General features: G+C 35.5%; 1 protein-coding gene across 3 annotated transcripts in view; it reads right to left on the reverse strand.

Moving 5' to 3' along the window:
- The window catches only part of LOC139587465 (dynein axonemal assembly factor 11-like), a 51283-nt gene that overhangs the window by 17933 nt on the left and 15982 nt on the right, over positions 1-17368 (reverse strand). For all 3 annotated transcript variants that reach the window (XM_071421826.1, XM_071421824.1, XM_071421823.1), the window contains 7 exons: positions 13381-13548; positions 11354-11431; positions 9385-9557; positions 8194-8393; positions 6918-7106; positions 3757-3834; positions 1063-1128 (listed from right to left, as the gene is read on the reverse strand). In XM_071421826.1, the coding sequence (XP_071277927.1) occupies positions 1063-1128; positions 3757-3834; positions 6918-7106; positions 8194-8393; positions 9385-9557; positions 11354-11431; positions 13381-13548 (952 nt within the window). The remainder of the gene's footprint in view (positions 1-1062; positions 1129-3756; positions 3835-6917; positions 7107-8193; positions 8394-9384; positions 9558-11353; positions 11432-13380; positions 13549-17368) is intronic.

Here is a 17368-nt window from a genome sequence, read left to right on the forward strand (position 1 = left end):
GGAATGCACAAGTATTTCCCATTTCCCTTCTTTTACAACATTACTTTACAGGTGAATTTTTCAAATGTTTAAGTCTGCCTTTCTTACAAGTGAGCACAGACTACTAAAATATGGACTACCCAGGGTCCCAAAGTGTTCAAGAAATGACTGTACATGGCACTTAGTGCTGTGGGGTAGTTGGCTAGGTCATGATGAGTCAAAAGCTGGACTTAATGACCTTGAAGGTCTTTTCCAACCTAAATGATTCTGTGATTATGTAGTACATCCAGCAATTTATTGTATCTGAATAGATTTTCTGAGGTTCCAGAAAAAGATCTATACCTTGTAAGTCAGAAACATAGAGCAAACCTCTTTTGAGGGAAGTTAATGACTTTCAAGGGAAGCACACCTGGCATGAATAATATTTTTGTGCTATAAAACTAGTACAAGTTTTATGTAACAAGTTTCTATTATGGATAGATAAACATTTGGGTTTCCAGCCCCTTCCTGAAGATTGGAAAAGGTCATTGTAATGCTTAGCAGTATGTGTACTACCTCCTTGTCAGATTTTGCCTGACTCAACCAAATTTCTTCCAAGCAATGGTCTAGTACATTTGAAGAATAGGCATGAGCCATGGACTCTTCTCACTAATCAAGGAAAATAAGACAAGTCTACCCTACTCTGTCTCAGGGAGAAGAATTTAACTAGAAGCACATGAAGCATTTCTAGGGCCAAAGCATGAGCAAAAATCCCACTCGCTACAGCCCTTATCTGCAAATGTAGAATGGAAAAGATTTTACATATGTATAGAGAACAAGTGTGGAAGACCCCTGCCTGTGGGCTGCAGAAAACATCAGCTCCCAAAAGGACAACTGACACAGTGTCCATTCAAGATTAACAGAACTGAAAGGTCTTTGGCTTATTCAGCTTCACTTCCTTGGCACAGGTTTTGAGATTGGTTCCATTATCCACTACATTATTTATTTTCTTTTTGAAAAGTCCCGTTACAGAGAGCAGTATAATTGAAACACTGTGTATTACATCTTATGAGTGGCAAAAATTATTGGGAAAAAAGATCTGACCTGTAAACAGCAAGATCCAAGATGATCTGGTTATTTTCTTCATCATCTTTCAGAGAGAAATGAAGCCTAATAACAATGACAAGAAACACCTCCAGGATAAATACTGCTGGAGTGAATAAGCAAACATTACAGCATAGTTCAAATGTTAGCAATTTTAGATGAATACAAACACCATTTAGACAATATACCATGTGATCATTTAGAAATGGTGCTATTTGCAATTTGCCCCAGTACTGGCATTTGAGCCAAGGTCATTCTGATATTTATTTTCTGTTCTCCCTACTCAAACCACAAGAAAGAGAAAAAAATCCTCCACTGAAGGTCAGTTAAAATTAAGCTTATTTTGACAATGCAGAACGAGAGACATCTGCTGGTGAAATCTGTCTGCTCTATTACATCTTCATAGAAAAAAAACAGTTCCAAACCACATGAAAAACACAGCACTTTGTAATTCTAACCTTATTGTATGTTCAAAAAATATGCACTTTTTTCATAGTAATTAATTTGCCCCAAGTATAAAAATCTGTCTGTGCACTTCCAGAGTAAAACATGATTTGCATAATATCCTTGATTCTATAAGCTTTATATTTGTTGAAAATGAGCCTGTAGATTGTATTAGCTGTGTTTTTGTGATTTGTTGGCTGTGTTTTTAAAATTGAGAGTGAATCTTACCAGTTATAAATTGATGCCTTCTATTACTACAACTGTAAGGAGATCTAGTCTAGACTTTCAAGTTCTGCTCATATGCTCAAGCATTTCCCATGCATGAAAGCAGAGGAAAAAAAGAATGAAATTACCTACAAATGAGAAACTTTTGATAAATTAGTTATTAGTATTATATGAAGGGATTTTGCTTTATATAATTTATCTAGGCTATTTCAGTGACATTAAAATACTTAGATAAGGTTGGTTCTGGTAACAGAAAGATGCTCAAATGTTAACAGATTCGATGATAAATTTTTTCAGCAATAAAAATATTTGCCAGATATGCTTTTCACTCTTTGCTCTCCTATATTCTGGGACAGTCAATTTGCAAGAAAGTTTACAGGTTGTAGTTTATGAGTATTTTTCATTGGAAAAGTGCAAAGAATACAAAACAGTTTTATTTCCTGTCTTACTGCATCAATGATCTTGAGAATCCACTAAAACATGAAGGGTGAACAAGAGGACAGAATTATAAAATTTCCCAGGAGGAATCTTAATTAGAACTGAAGAAGAGAAACAATCTGTCCTCAGCAGCAAGCAGCCATTCCTCTTGCTAACTTTCCAAAAGAACATCAGAGAAGTTTGGACATTTTTATGGACATGAGACTTCCACGTTGAAGCAAAAACTTTGGAGAACACCATCTGCTTACTTGTATCTCTTTCTTTATGTCTCTCCAATACACTGCCAGATTGCACTGAACAGCTGTGACATTCTTGTTGAAGTCATGACAAAAAATGCTCATTGGTCTTGCTTTATGTGGGCACATCCACAGACTAAATTCAGAAAACTCGGGTGACACAAACAGGGATGCTACTAACAGTGAACTCTGTTTCTTCTAAAAAAGATAGCTAGAGATTTAGTCTGAATGTCTCTGCTTTTTAGAGGCACAAGCAACTTCTTTTACACAAGATTTACATTATTTTCAACTTGTCTTTTTGGATTAGAAAATGATACAATTACTTTTTTTTAGTCAACACATTTTTACTGGGAAAAGTACATCAATACAATGGAAAGTATCTACTGCTATAGACAGACTAAAAATGGCTCTACATGACACTAAACTCTTCCACTACCTTTAATTCTCTCTGTTCTACTGAAAAGTGTGCACTGCATATAATTTCTTGAATTTGCAAGGATTTCTAAATTTCCAAGATTTAGAAAGCAGTCTCCATGCTAATGATAAGCATGTTCATAGATTTGGTTTTGCAGAGGTAAGTGGCCACTTTCCTGCTGCAGGAGACCCTGTGGGGAGCTGTTTATAAGGAATAAGGTTTGCACCCAGCCCCCTGCTTTCCCTTAGAAAATGAAGGTTTGGTTCAAGTAAAATCAAAGGCTGATATCCCTGGAAACTCATTCCAAAACACCTGAAAACCCAAGTGCCTTTATCAATGGGAAAGCACAAGACATTCCTCTGTATCCCATCCTCTGTTGCTGGAGACCTCACTCAGGGCCACAGAAGGGCCTCTTGCCACAGAAGCTGATTATCCTTCCCAATTCTGCCAGTTTTACACCTGCCATCAGAGGACAGAATGATTTTGTCCAGAAATATTCCTGGGATGTATCTTTTCACATTTAAAGTGACTTGTCGTACACATTTATCTTCAACAGTTAAACTTTTTACCCTATCAGCAAGATGCTCCAAGAAAGAGCTTTACTATAGAAGGGAAAAGATTAAAATATCTTATATCTTTTACAGAAAAACAAGTTCTTCAATCTTTAAAGACAAAGATGTTAAATTAAACAATCTTCAACACTTAACACAATGACAACTGATTCTTTTTCTAGCATCAGAATATAAATTTAGAATACAGTTAGATATAGATAGATATACAGAGTTAAATATTTAGAATACAGTTTTCCCACAAGGAATATAATACTGCAACAAGAATTTCTCAGCCCTCTTATTTTTGGATTGTCACATATATTGAAATAGTTGCTCAAATCAACTACAGAGAGATTAGACTGCTTAACCTCTTAACCTTACATACTTAGGCACATTCACATTCAGAACTTTTCCTTCTGCAGTGACCAATGTCCAAACAGTCTTCTCTCTCTTTTTTGATTCCCTTAACAAAACAGAAAGAAAATTGTTTATGGTTAATCATTAAAAAGTTGTATTATTATGTTTAATAGCAAAAATAAAGAAAAGGATGGCAAGAGGTAAGAATTATCTGGTATTTAATGTTAAGGCTACAATTTAGATCAGGAACAAAACAGATTGCATCATGAGTCCAGCTGCGCATTGAGAATGTCTAAAGATGAGCAAATAATTTGTAATGTCACTGTCACAGACAACTTTTATGAAAATCCTTTCCTTAGGATTTTTCCTCCTGAGAAGCTGAGAGGCCTCATGAACTAAATGTAAACAATGGTTATCTGCTTCTGTGGAATGCAACAGGTGCATCTGTGACTGGCTCATGTTGGTTTGTTTGTAACTAATGGCCAGTCACAGTCAGCTGGCTCAGACACTCTGTCCGAGACAGAAGCCTTTGTTATCATTCTTTGTTATTCTATTCTTAGCTAGCCTTCGATGTAACCTTTTCTTCTATTCTTTTAGTATAATTTAATGTAATATATATAAAATAATAAATCAAGCCTTCTGAAACATGGAGTCAGATCTTTGTCTCTTCCCTCATCCTAAGACCCCTGTGAACACTGTCACATGTCACGACTTACATGGACAGTGACTTCTTCTGCATGTCACCATGTCCATTATCAAACAGAAATATATCAAATTATCTGGTATACCACAAGAAAATAATGGATGGCTTAAATGTATGTAATGGAACATTTTTCTAGTTAGGAATGGTCAAACTCATCATGAGGTGTTACCACTGATAACTGGTTTGATGTATGGGCAAGCAATTCTAAAGAATTTTTAATCATGCTCACTTGATTACTCCCACTGAACAAATGCCTGGCCTGCTTCAAACAGCATCTGTCTCTCAATCACTACTTTGCTCAAGCAAAAAGAATTTTAATGGTCAAAAGATTAAAAGCAGCATCAAATAGGATACAGTAGGACCAAAGGGCAGACATATACATTATTTGTTGATGCATATATTACATTTTTTGTTGCATTCTTTGTTCAAAAAATGCAATTCATATTCCAGATTTATTCATGATGTACTGATATATTACTTTAACATTTACTATCCATTTCCAGCTATGAGCAATTAAACTATACTGACATTTATTTAGTACAATAAACCAGCTATGATAAATTTATCTGCCCAAAGTAGATCACAGTAAGATCATTAAGACTTGTAATACTGGTATTAATACATTAATACTTGTAATACTGGTATTTTCCTGTGTAAATGTTTAGATTATGAGCAAGGGAAGGAAGAGCAAGGAATCTTAGTAACATGAAAAAGAAAATTCTGATCACATCTAAGTAAAAATATGGAGTTTTCGTTAAAAATATAGCACTGTAATTGTCACATTGCATTAATCCACTCTTCAGCTGGTCAATATAGTGGGTATGACCACTTTATCCAGCATATTAAAAGGAAAAACATTTCTCAATAAAACCCCAACAACAATGCATTACTTCTTTTCTGTTGCTGAACCTATTTCTTACCATAAATTCAAGATTAAGAGCATGTTAAAGGTAAATCACTAATTATAGATATAAAATATTATAGATTTAGAACACCTTGGGGGAAAAAACCCATAAAAATAGATTTGGTCTATAAATACAATAGATTTGAAGAAGAAATAAAAACACTTAAATAAACCTACTGGAACAATTACATAAAACCAATTTCTGTTTAAGAAAGACAATTATCCAAGTGTTAAACACTATTCTATAATATAAATCAGCATTTGTGTGGGATTTGTGGGCAGCCAGTCTCCACACCTGAATTCCTAGACTTGACACTTAAATGCAAAGTGAATGAAGCACCACTCTGTTCAAAAGATGTTCTCAGAAACACCTCACAAATTATATTCTACCACCCATTAGCTTTTAACAATCTGTTCCCAGATGAAATTGTCTATTCATGTGAACCATTTTAAGGAGATGCTGTGAAACTTTCTGAACACCAAATCAAATGACCCATGAAAGGATTTTTAAACTCTTTCAATCACTTGGAAATTTAGAAAAATTCAGAAATTAATTATTCTATCTTTATTATAACACTGTTTGGACTGTCCTTGAATCTTTAAAGGGAAGCATTTGGAACACATTTGCTTTTGACTAGAGCAAGGCATTTCTAAACACAGCAAAACTTGAACTGGCTAGAAGCTGAGTTTCACAGAAGTTCTTCCAGGAAAGTGCTAGAACTTGAATTAATAATAGCATCAAGTTATGCACATTTCCAGATTTCCTGGAGAATTCCCTAGGACTGACTTTTTCAAAACTTAGCCTTGACAAAAATATTAAAAAAGCAGGCCCTTAAAAAGAACAGCTAAAAAAAATCTCCAGCATAAAGTATGTTATATAAGTAGAAGAGAGGAGAAAAAAAAAAAGAAAAATACATTGTAAACAAAAAGACATTGTTTACAATGTCTGTGGAACTGATAAGCCAGCAGCAATAAAATACTGGGCGTTTTTGCTAGTATCTGCATATATTTTGCATGTTCAACAAAACAAGTAACAAATTTATAAAGCTTTAAAGGCTTTTCAGGGACCAGACTTCTTCAGATTCACCATGCCAAATAGCACAGATAAAAGAATCTTATGACATGTGACAAATATCTTTGATAAAGTATGAGAAAAAAAAAAATTCTCAGTTACATGGAAAAGTGCCTGAAATTCCACTTGTGCAAAAAACTTGTAGCATGGCCTGCAATACATAATGCAATCTGAAGTATGGATACATGTTTTTAGCAGAATGTTAAATGTTGAACTACACAAAACAGCTGACAGAAAAGTGGAACTTCTAAACTCCATAAAAAGAAGTTGAAAAAACAGTTCTATTTAAAATCTCTGATGAAAAATAAAATAAGGAGTACCTAAATGAAGTTTAGAAAATCAAAGAAAACAAAATCAATGTGAATATTTGGGTTAGACTATTTTAACAAGTAACAGGGATTTAAGCTGTCAGTTCTCAGTAACATTTAATGTCAGGCAATCATCTGCCTGTTCTCTGCACCTTTGAAAATTTCTCCTCCAATTCATCAAGATATTAAAACAAAGAAGTACCTTTCATTGCCTTTAGCTCTTCGTTTTTCTTCAATGTATCTGTGAGTTTCTAATCTAGATTCTGGAGTGTATGGTGTAGGCTCCTCCCAAAATTTTCTGTCTTCATCATCATCATTTTCAATTGTTCTGCATCTTTCTTGCTCTCCATCTGCTTCTGCCTGATTGGGTTTTTCCTGTGGGGAGTCTGGGCTACACAAGATCACTGAAATATTATCCCAATGAAATGAAGGAAGAGTAATTTGCTAATAAATTACTGCAATCATATTTTTTCAACCCAATAATAACTGTACAATTCCTACCAAGAATGGTATCTTATGTATTTGGAAAACATTCTCTGCTCTGCTTCTTTTGTCAATCACCAAAGCATATTTTGACATAATGCTTTTACATTTACCTGACTATGAAGTGATAGTATGGCTATACCTAATCCCCTGAAAACCCTGATAGATAGTTCAACAGATTTAATTTCAGAAAAGAGTTTTCAGATACTCTCACAACTTTCAGGTGAGAAAAAACCTTCAGTCCATGTGCCTAAGAATTCCCAACATTAGATTAGAAATTTATATGGTAGCAATGAGCATCTCCTCAAATGCAATCTTAATGCCTGAATAATTTTTTCTCCCTACCTCTAAGCTTCTATACATCTCTATCAATAGAGAGAGAAAACTAAATTTATGATACAGGTGTGATCTATGAGGACAAATTTCTGCAGGCAGCTTCATGAAACAGTTTCCAGGGGATTAAAAATAAGATGGGTGGCAAGTGCAATAGAAGATGACACCAGACAAAAATCCTGCTGCTGCCCAGGTAATGTCAGTGACATGAAGTGGAAGAAGTGGGAAAATCAACACCAAAGGCCTGCAATATTCCATTTCAGTCTTCAGATGCTGAAGATGATGCTAAGGCAAAAGCAATTATAGATGAACAGGTGCTTTCTCTGGAACCCCTGCTTTACCTTAAACAACAATTTCCAGCTGTTCTCCTGAAAGAAACCATTAATTATACTATATTGGCACCCAGACAACTTAGCTTGGAGTTTTGGGAGAAAAAATTCTATTGAACTGTGTCTGCAGGTCAATAATAAATTATGTTTGTAACTAATTATATTTTTCATTAGAGGTAACATGCATGAGGAGAAATAACTCTGCTTGAATCAACAATAACGATGAACAAAAATATTTAAGTGGAATTATATAAACTCTTTAATGGAAAAAGCCAAACTTGTGAATAAAGAAAAAATAATGTTTACTCACAAACTGTTGTTGTTCACTGTTACCTGTCACATCCAAGCTTAGACTCCATCTGTTTCTGTTTCTCATCCTTTTTTTCTTGCATCCTTCTTTGAGCCTCTTCCTTTTCTCTGGCCCTTTTGAGAAGGTAAGCCTCTTCCTGTTCTCTGATTTTCCCTTGCACTTCTGGATAGTCTTGAAGGGCTTTAATCCTCTCTGAACGTTCTATTTCTTTACTATCCAAATACTTCCCAAAGGAGAAAAAGTCATAAATATGTGAGAAAGTATAAATATATTCAAATCAATAAATCTATTCAATTGTAGTTTCATTTTGATAATTAAGTTCTGTCTATAATTAGAAATGCATCTTTCACATATCAAAATCACTATGTAAGTTATACTTCATTACTAATTACAAGGAATTAACAATAACTTGTTATTCAGATCTGAAAACGGTTTTTTGTTTCTAAGATCTGCTTTTAGCATTTTCCAGGAATTTTAAATAGTCTTATTAGACTATACAGTAGAGAGAGTCCCTTCAGCCATTTCTGGTCTTTGTCTGACTTTGATTCAGCCCAAAATTATTTCTTTTGATGTCTAAGTTTATTGCCAACTGAGTAAGTTGAATCTACTCTTAATAAGTTAAGCAGTGCCTGTGCTTCTCTGAGGAAAATTGTGAGAACATCTTTGAGGCCTGAGACTGCTTCATTGGCAGGAAATCATTACATCAGCTCAGTCTCAGCACAAAACCACAATCTCAAAGTGTCTATTTCCAGCCAATGCTGTGTAGTGCAATTTTACACCAACTTGTATTTTTTTCTGTCTCACACTGAAGGTTTAGTACATATTGTTGGAATGGTACCAACAACCCACTAATTCTCTGCAATTGTGCTAATAATTTTAAAATATATTGTATATAACAACCATGAGGAAAAAACTGCCAGAACTGTACAATATATTTATTTGAAAAAAAAAAAAAAAAGAGAAACTTTTGTTTAAGAATCTCCAATAAAGGTGACAGAAAAGTTAATGAATAATTGTGGTTCCATCAGAATAGAACCAATTATTATCATATTATTTATTGTAGTCATTTCTTCTTTGGAATAGAATTTAATATCCCATGAACATTAAGAAAAAGTCTATTAGCTTTCCAAGTAAAGGGTTTTTTGTTGTTTAGGATAGGTATGTTCACTCAACAGTATTCATGTTTTATTTGGATTTAAGTTTTAAAATCTTACTTTTAATTGCTGAAGAGTTGCCACTACAAATTGTCTATAACCATCAAATTCAGTACATGGGTTACCCATTAGAAACAATTCCTTCAGATGAATATTGCATTTTAGGGATTCAATACTGGAGAGTTCACCAATGAAATTTGCTGTCAGGTCAAGTTTCTTCAATTCTTCACAGCCTGTTTGAAAGAACCCTTAATTCAATTTGTCCATAACATAACTGTACACATGATATACATACACACATATGTACACAACTGGATATAAAACTGTCTCCATTTGTGTTCTGTAAACTGGTTTCATTCTATCAGAACTCATCTTTTCCAAGACTCTTCCTGAGTGAGACTCACAGCTAAAGTTTATGAGCTTACAATATTTACAGGAATAAAACAAACTCAATAAAATACAAAATACCATAACATTATTTGCTTTATCAGTATCAAAACTTTGTGGACATTCATAGATGAGCTAATTAAATATTTAATTTTCAGATAAGCTGGATTTAATTTTTAACAGTCTGATTGCCTTGATACCCCTTCTCAGCTAAGTCTCAATCATTTGGCTAAAATCCAATCCAATTGCTTAAAGACAGCAGAATCAATTATGAGTTTCAGTTCTGAGTATGGTTAATCTCTGGTAATATTATTCAAGTACAAAGATAAGACTTCCCAAAAACTCACTGCAAGTTAGGTTTTCCACTCTGTGGACTCAGCTGTCATTGTAAACACTTTATCACTGGTTAAATTGAAAATACTGGTGAGAAAGTGTTTGTATTAAAACAATTCATTACAAACAGAAACTCTAAATTAGGTAAAAAACTGTTCTGGAAAATCTGATTTTTTAAGTTATTAGCCTCTCCTTTTATCATAATGTGTCCATGAATCATAAACTTGGCTCTAAGAGTAAAAAGTTTAGCTGAGAGCAAGCTCAACTTTGATTCACATCACTCTAATCACTTTCCTTTCCTGGTCTATCTGCTAAATTTTATGCACAGTTGAGCTGTAAGAAAGTAAACAATACAGAACAATTTATTAGGGGATTTAAATAACCCAGATTTATGCAAGGGCCAATCCCAAAGGTTGTAACTCCTAAGTAAATGACAAATCACAGTAATAAATAATACAGCCTGATAGATGAATTTAAAATTTAGTGGCTTGAAAATAAATGCAACTTTCTCAGCAAATTCCCAAATATGTACTACACTACCTACTTCTTCACTATTTTCAAATTTGTATTTAGCCCATTTGCTTATTTCTTATTTAAGCCATCCTCTTGAATCAGCTTTCAGACTTAAAAACACAAAGGAAACCAACCAACCACCCAACTAAACCAACAAAAGAAAACCAAAACATACACACACATACAAATAACCAATCAACCAACCAATCAGTTTATTTGGCTTTTTTTAACTGTTCCTTTTTCAAGGTGGATATATTAAAGATTCAGCAAATGGCCTAACAGAACTGAGAAACAGAAAACAATCAAGTCATAAATTATTCAGGTAATATGGAATCTGTTTATGGGTTGCTTCAAGTCTTAGATTTTAATCTTGGAAAATGCCATATTTTGCTCATGAAATGTGCAAAAGTGACAGGATAAAGGATTAAACACAGATAAAACAAACAGGATTTCAAGCAATGAAAGAGAAAAAAATCCTCTGAAAACCTCTTTTAAGAAAACTCACACCCTCAATGAAACCTGTGCTGAGCACAAAACCTTCTTGTGTGTGACATTGGATTCCTGAAGATGAAACGTGACCCAGAGACATTTAGGAAACTTCAAAGAGAAAAATTCAGCAGTAGGAAGTGCTTGCTACAAAGAACTTACTGAAACCCTGCAACCCAAGGATCCTCTACATACCCACAAAACACCCCTAGAGGTGGGCATGCTTAATGGCTTCCACCCTCTTTGACACCAAGTCACAACTTCAGTGTTCTAATATGAAAAGGCAAAATGGCTTTTTTCAAAATCTGACCTTCCAGATTTTCAATTCTTTCAATGTTGTTCAAAGCTACATTTAAATATTCCAGCTTCTTTAGTTTGCTCACATTTTCTGTAACAAAACATAGATGGATTATTTCAGTTTTCAGCACTGGAAAGTATGATGGTTTCACTTGTTTACTTTACTTTAAAACAACAATGAAGCAGAAAAATAGGAAAGGACAAATCAGAATATGTACCACATTACTGGACATTAATATTTTAATGTTAATAAAATGACAAAACAAAAAAGTTTTCTGAAAACACACCAAAAAAAAAGCAAAAATAAATAAGGAAGTTATAAACACATTTTTATCACAAATCCATAAAACACATATCTAATTCAAGAGGAATGGCTGAAAAAGCATAGTGAGACATTCCATCTTGGGAAATGTGAGATATCTACAAACTCAGTGACATGAATCCTGTATAAACCACAGTTTACTAAGAACTTGAAGAGGAATTTTCAACATAATTCACAAACAAATGATGACATCAATTTCTCAGCAAGAACTTGCACAGCTTAGTTTGGATGTTTGTTCTTGTTGCAATGTTTCTGTAATGAAATGAATATTCCTGTATTTCTGTATGATGTGAGAGCTGTGTTGAAGGCAGTGGCACCACTCACACACACAGGGGATGCCTGAGAAGCCCCTGCCTGCCCACGAGAGCTGCATCAAGGTTTGCATTAAGAAAAGACACAGCCCAGCAGAGCCAATATGAACCATTTCTCTGTGATATTCAGAAGCATGCTTGGAACTGCTGTGTCCTCTGCAAGCACATGTTGGTATCCACTGGGAAGAAAAACTTCTCAACTTCAATGCTTTGGAACACAGCCCCTGTTGACAATGATTTTGGTCACCCCCATAGTGTGGGGAGGGATTGGTGGTGCTTGTTTTGGTTGCTTTTTGGTACGGGGTTGTTTGGGTTTTTTTACATTGTTATTAAGGCATTACCTCGGAAAGCTGTCATGTTATACAAGAATACATGAATCAGCAAGTTGCATACTTCTTCAACTCCCACAGTTAGATTATGGTAACATAAAAACTGCTAGTCTCAAAAATGAAATTGCTGAAAAAATGTTGTGTTCAAAAAGCATCAATCTGAATATGGTATCCTGTGCTATCCTGAAGGAGGCCTGAGTGTTGACAGTGAAACCAAAAGATGAAATCTTGTGCCTTATTAAGGACTCATTACCAGAGAGAAAACCAACTTATTTCAGTCCTTCTTTTGATGGGGCAAAGAAGCACAAAGCAGTTTAAAAACTTGTTCTCTCTGGGAGAAGATTCCTCTACTTTATGAAATGCTAAATCTAAATCTCTCACTTTAGAGTTTCCTGATGAGTCCCTTGAGAAAACTTAAAGGATTTGCCTACAAGTTCTGAGCACAGAACTTCCTCCTAAAACCTAAATATTTTTGTCTTCCTCTTAAGGAACTTCAAAAAGATATACTAATATAATTTCTGAACACTTCCAACTTTTTGTTGTTCATCTAGACAATACATGTAGAACCTAAGCTTTTCCAGCCCAAGGCTTGATGTCACATCTTCCAATATGGAACAAAACCAGACCATAAGAAATAATATCTTGTCCTGTGGTGTAGGAAGACCATTAAGGCTTTGTTGCAGAAAGTTTGGTTCATGCACACAAGGAAGTATTTTATCTGAATAAAAAGTATTTCAATCTTAACAAAAAAATATGATTTGCATGAAAATGAATCAGACCCCATGGTATATGGTAAACTCTTTGACTCTTTGCTACAAGATGGGATATTTAAACTATATCCTGATTTTTGAAATTTTAACCCATGAAAGGTGTTTCACACTCATATTCTAGTGACTTGTATCTCAGTAGTATCTTTTGAATTTTAAATTGCCCTTGAAAATTTCTGAGCTTCTTAGAAATTTAATAAAGAAACCAGGAAAGGAACTCTTGTTAGGAGCACATTCCTTCACGTATTACAAAAGACTTTTAAATTATGCATGTGAATACATTTTAAAAGAATCATACTGAAAATACTTACCAATTTTTGGAATTAAGTTATTCTGAAGATAGAGAATTTTTAAATCTCGACACCATTTGTCAAGATGCTCTAGCTTTTCTATTTCCTGCTGATGTAAAGAGATTTCTTCCAGTGAAAAAATTTCACAGTTGTTATGTTCTGCTCGTCTTCTAACAAGATCTTCAGTGACTGAAAGAAACATTAGATGTCATATTTCCCTTTAATCATTTTCTGCCATCTGACTTAGGAGCAAATTATAAAATCATTAAAATATTTTGTTCCACCATACCAAATTGCCCAGTAGAAATGACAACAAAAATAAAATCTGGCAGAGAAGATATCAAGATATCAAGTAACTTCGACCCTCTCTGCCACAGTAAACATATTTTGTGAAACACAATCCCATCACCTGTAACATTTGCAAAGATCCATATGAAAACTGCTGAGTCTTCCATAAGAATGTGATACAACCCTTGCAGAAATTAATCCAGCAGCCACTATTTTCAGCATAGCTTGGGTTGCAGATTGATTCATGTAGACAAGTAGTGGAGTGTTTTATGCTGTTTTATTTCCAGATGCCAGATGTTCACATCCAAGACAGCAGCAAGGGGTGGGGGGAAGCAAACTACAGTGTGTCATCATATTCTTCCAGCAGCACAGTGTGCACAGAAATAAGCAGGATAAATGCTGAAAGTGGGCAGATATTTTTTATGCCATAACTAACTCATGCTTATAAATGTTTATGTTAGAATGAAATGTATACCTGGTATTTCTTAGGCACTACCAGCTCATCAGAGCCAGCAAAGGGGTTTCAGTGGCTGAAAAACACCAGAGACCTGGGTTCAGTTATCATGTTGTAATATTGAATGCCAGGCAGTCCCTCAAACACTGAAAAGGCTCTGTATCATGAAGGTAAAGAAATTCTACAAGAGCCTGTGCTCACTCCTGAGCTAGATAATAGAGCTTTGTTTCCAGCACACTGCACCAAAAAGTGCCAGTATTTTCCTCCCCTTGACAAGCACTGGACTATAGGGAAGTTCTGAGGAAAAACACAGGGTTTTATCAAGTTAGCACAGGTATCATGAAATGATTTTTAATGCTGAAAAAAAAGACAAAAAAGCCTTACAAAAAGGATCTGAAGAACAGCAAGTAAAAAGAAAAAATATATAAAGATCTGTGAAAAGAAACTGTTCCTACCATGCATTAATTAAAAGTACTCTTTACTTCTTTGTCTCAGGGAGCTTTTGTGAAATTATCCAGCTTTATTAGGGGTCCTGGAATGGCTGCACACATTCCCATGGACCAGCAAACTAAGTACCAATACAGCCCAAACTCTCATGTGTCTGCACAGCTCCTCTATCTGCAGTGTTCAGGAAAGGGGTGAAACTGGTTGTATTTATATTATATTATTTATAAATGTCCAGGGTTAAATCTCCCTTCTGCTCGAAAAGAGTTTCACCTGACAGAATTAATTTACAGAATTAAATGTGGAGATACAGATATTGGTTGAAGGGGGGAACCTATCTGCATAAAAATCATATTGGGAAAGGTTTCTTTGTCTCTTTTAACCACATTGAGCAGGTTTATTGCATGTGAACAATCATTGTCCCTTCCACTTGAACTTGATTAAAGTAAGAGATAAAAGAGAAAAAAAGTCAATAATTGTGACTGAATACTTCAGTCTTCACAGTAAATATGAAAAAACACTGACATTTTATTAAGTTACTTGGCAAATCTGCTGGAAATTGAAAGAAAAAAAATAAGTCTGCTTACTACTATGTTTGGTTGCAGATTTTACAGTGCCACTATTACCAGGTAATTTTGAGCAGGAAAACAATACTCCCCAATCTGCATATATACACACTGGTGATATGAAAAATGCATATTTTATGATTGGCTTTTCTCAAATATTAAAATGAGTATTATACGTGTTAGAAAGTAATCCTGTATTAATTTTCTTTAGTGTGTTAAATATAGTTCTAGGTTATAACATAATGTTAAAATAGAAACTATGCTATGGAAGATACTTTTTTTCAAGAGAGGGCTCGCACCAAGATAGCAGCCACAGGACACCTGAATCTGTAAGAGAGAGAGAATTTATTGCCCCATTATCAGAAGAAACGAACTTCGTCCTGCCTCACTCAGCCATGAAGACACCGTTAGGATTGAAGGGAAGAATTTGACACTGCCCAGACAGAATCCTGTGTTTGAATGGAATTTATGCATCATGTATGAGGTGTATGAATATGCAACAGGCTGTTGTTGTTAAGGGTTAATCCTCTGTTAATGTGGGTCCTTTTTCGGGCTTATGTTGCTCAGAAAATGTCCCCGGACGTCTGTTAACTCTTTGTTTCTACTGTCTCATATTGTCCTAATCCAAATTGGCCAAATTTTTATTCCTCTAATTATATTCTTATTTTCATAACCATTTTATTACTATTAAACTTTTAACATGTTTTAAAAACAAGTGATAGGTGTTTCTCACAGGTGGCAATATTATGTTCTATACCCTTTATACAAAAAGAAGTCATACAAACTATTCCTGAAAGTTTAATTACAGCCCAATTTCCATTTACTGATGAAAATTGAAATTATTTTTGCAGCAATTCTGCAAAAATGTCCACTTTCATTAACAGATGAGTTGCAAAGCAGAGACAGTCTTTCACAATAGAAGCTACAGGGAAGCTTTAGAAACCTAATTTGACATCCTGTTGTAGGGAGCTGCCTGAACATTTGACATTTTGTGTAAGATCTAGTTCATTGCAGAGGAATGAAGGAAACAAGCTTGCAAGAGAAAACAAATATTACATAAAATTTTAAATAACAGCATCTCCAGGACATTGACAAACACACTGAACTCACTAAAAAGTTCATTAACCAGATTTTCTGGTGGTGTGTGCAGTAATAGGAAACTGGAGCAGCAACCTGAGAGTTCACAGCTACTCCCAGGTTCCCATGAACACAGGAGGAAAGGAGGGATGGCATCAATCAAGTGGAGAGAACAGATCTTGTTCTAATGCCTGGGCTTCCAAAAATTACACGTTTTACTCAAGAAAAGAAGCAGAAATGAAGGATAACAGTAACGAAATTGAAAGAATAAGCAGATGGACAGCTGCAGGTGTATCAGGAGATGGTGGGGGAAGCTGCATTTCAGAAAAGTGAAGTATGCCACCATTACTTTTAGACTCAAATTCATGCTGTGCTGTTCAGGAGATAAAGTCACTCTCCTTCAGGCAGTGCCTGCTCCAAGAGGGCATCTGCCAGCTTCCTGCAGGGAGAAGGAGCTCCTGTCCAAAGCACTGTGTCAGCCCAGCATGGGACTGGCAGTCCAGTGATAATATGCAATCAAAACAGATTACAAGAAAAATCACATAGGAAGGGAACTCCTTTTTCATGAGTAAAAGGTGTGGGCACTAAGTCTTCTGGGTCATACTGCTGTACCTGTAAAATATGATCAACTCATAAGTAACAGTACAGAGTGTTTTACCTCGTTTGGGGTTTTCCACATCTGACAGACCCAGGCTCTGACATGAGCCATCCTATCCAGAGTCCCCCTTGCAGGGGCTGCCCCACCAAGGAGGGATCCCCAGCAGGGCCACCCAGTCCCCACTGCTGGCCCTCTCACGGCTGCTTTGGGGGGCAAGGAACATCTGTGTTTCTCGTGGTGAGATAAAATGGGGGTTATGGCCAGGGAAGAGGAAAATCTGACAATTATCCAAGGGAGGCAGGAGGGCAGGGGGCTGCCAGGGGACTGTGGGGATGGTGGGGAAGGGAGACAACTGTGGCGAGAGGGAACGGAAACCAGAGAATTGTTCAGATTGGAAAATACCTTTAAGATCATCTAGTATAACCCAGCACTGCCAAACCCACCACGAAACCATGCTCCTAAATGTCACATCTGCGTGAGTTTTAAATAACTCCAGGCGTATTGACTCCACCAGCTCCCCGCTCAGCCTGTTCCAGCGCTTGAAAACCCCTTCCATAAACAAATTTTTCCCAACATCTAAGC

This window comes from Agelaius tricolor, unplaced genomic scaffold (genome assembly GCF_023055355.1).
Source record: "Agelaius tricolor isolate 1412-34295 unplaced genomic scaffold, bAgeTri1.0.p SCAF_2, whole genome shotgun sequence".
Classification (NCBI taxonomy): domain Eukaryota; kingdom Metazoa; phylum Chordata; class Aves; order Passeriformes; family Icteridae; genus Agelaius; species Agelaius tricolor.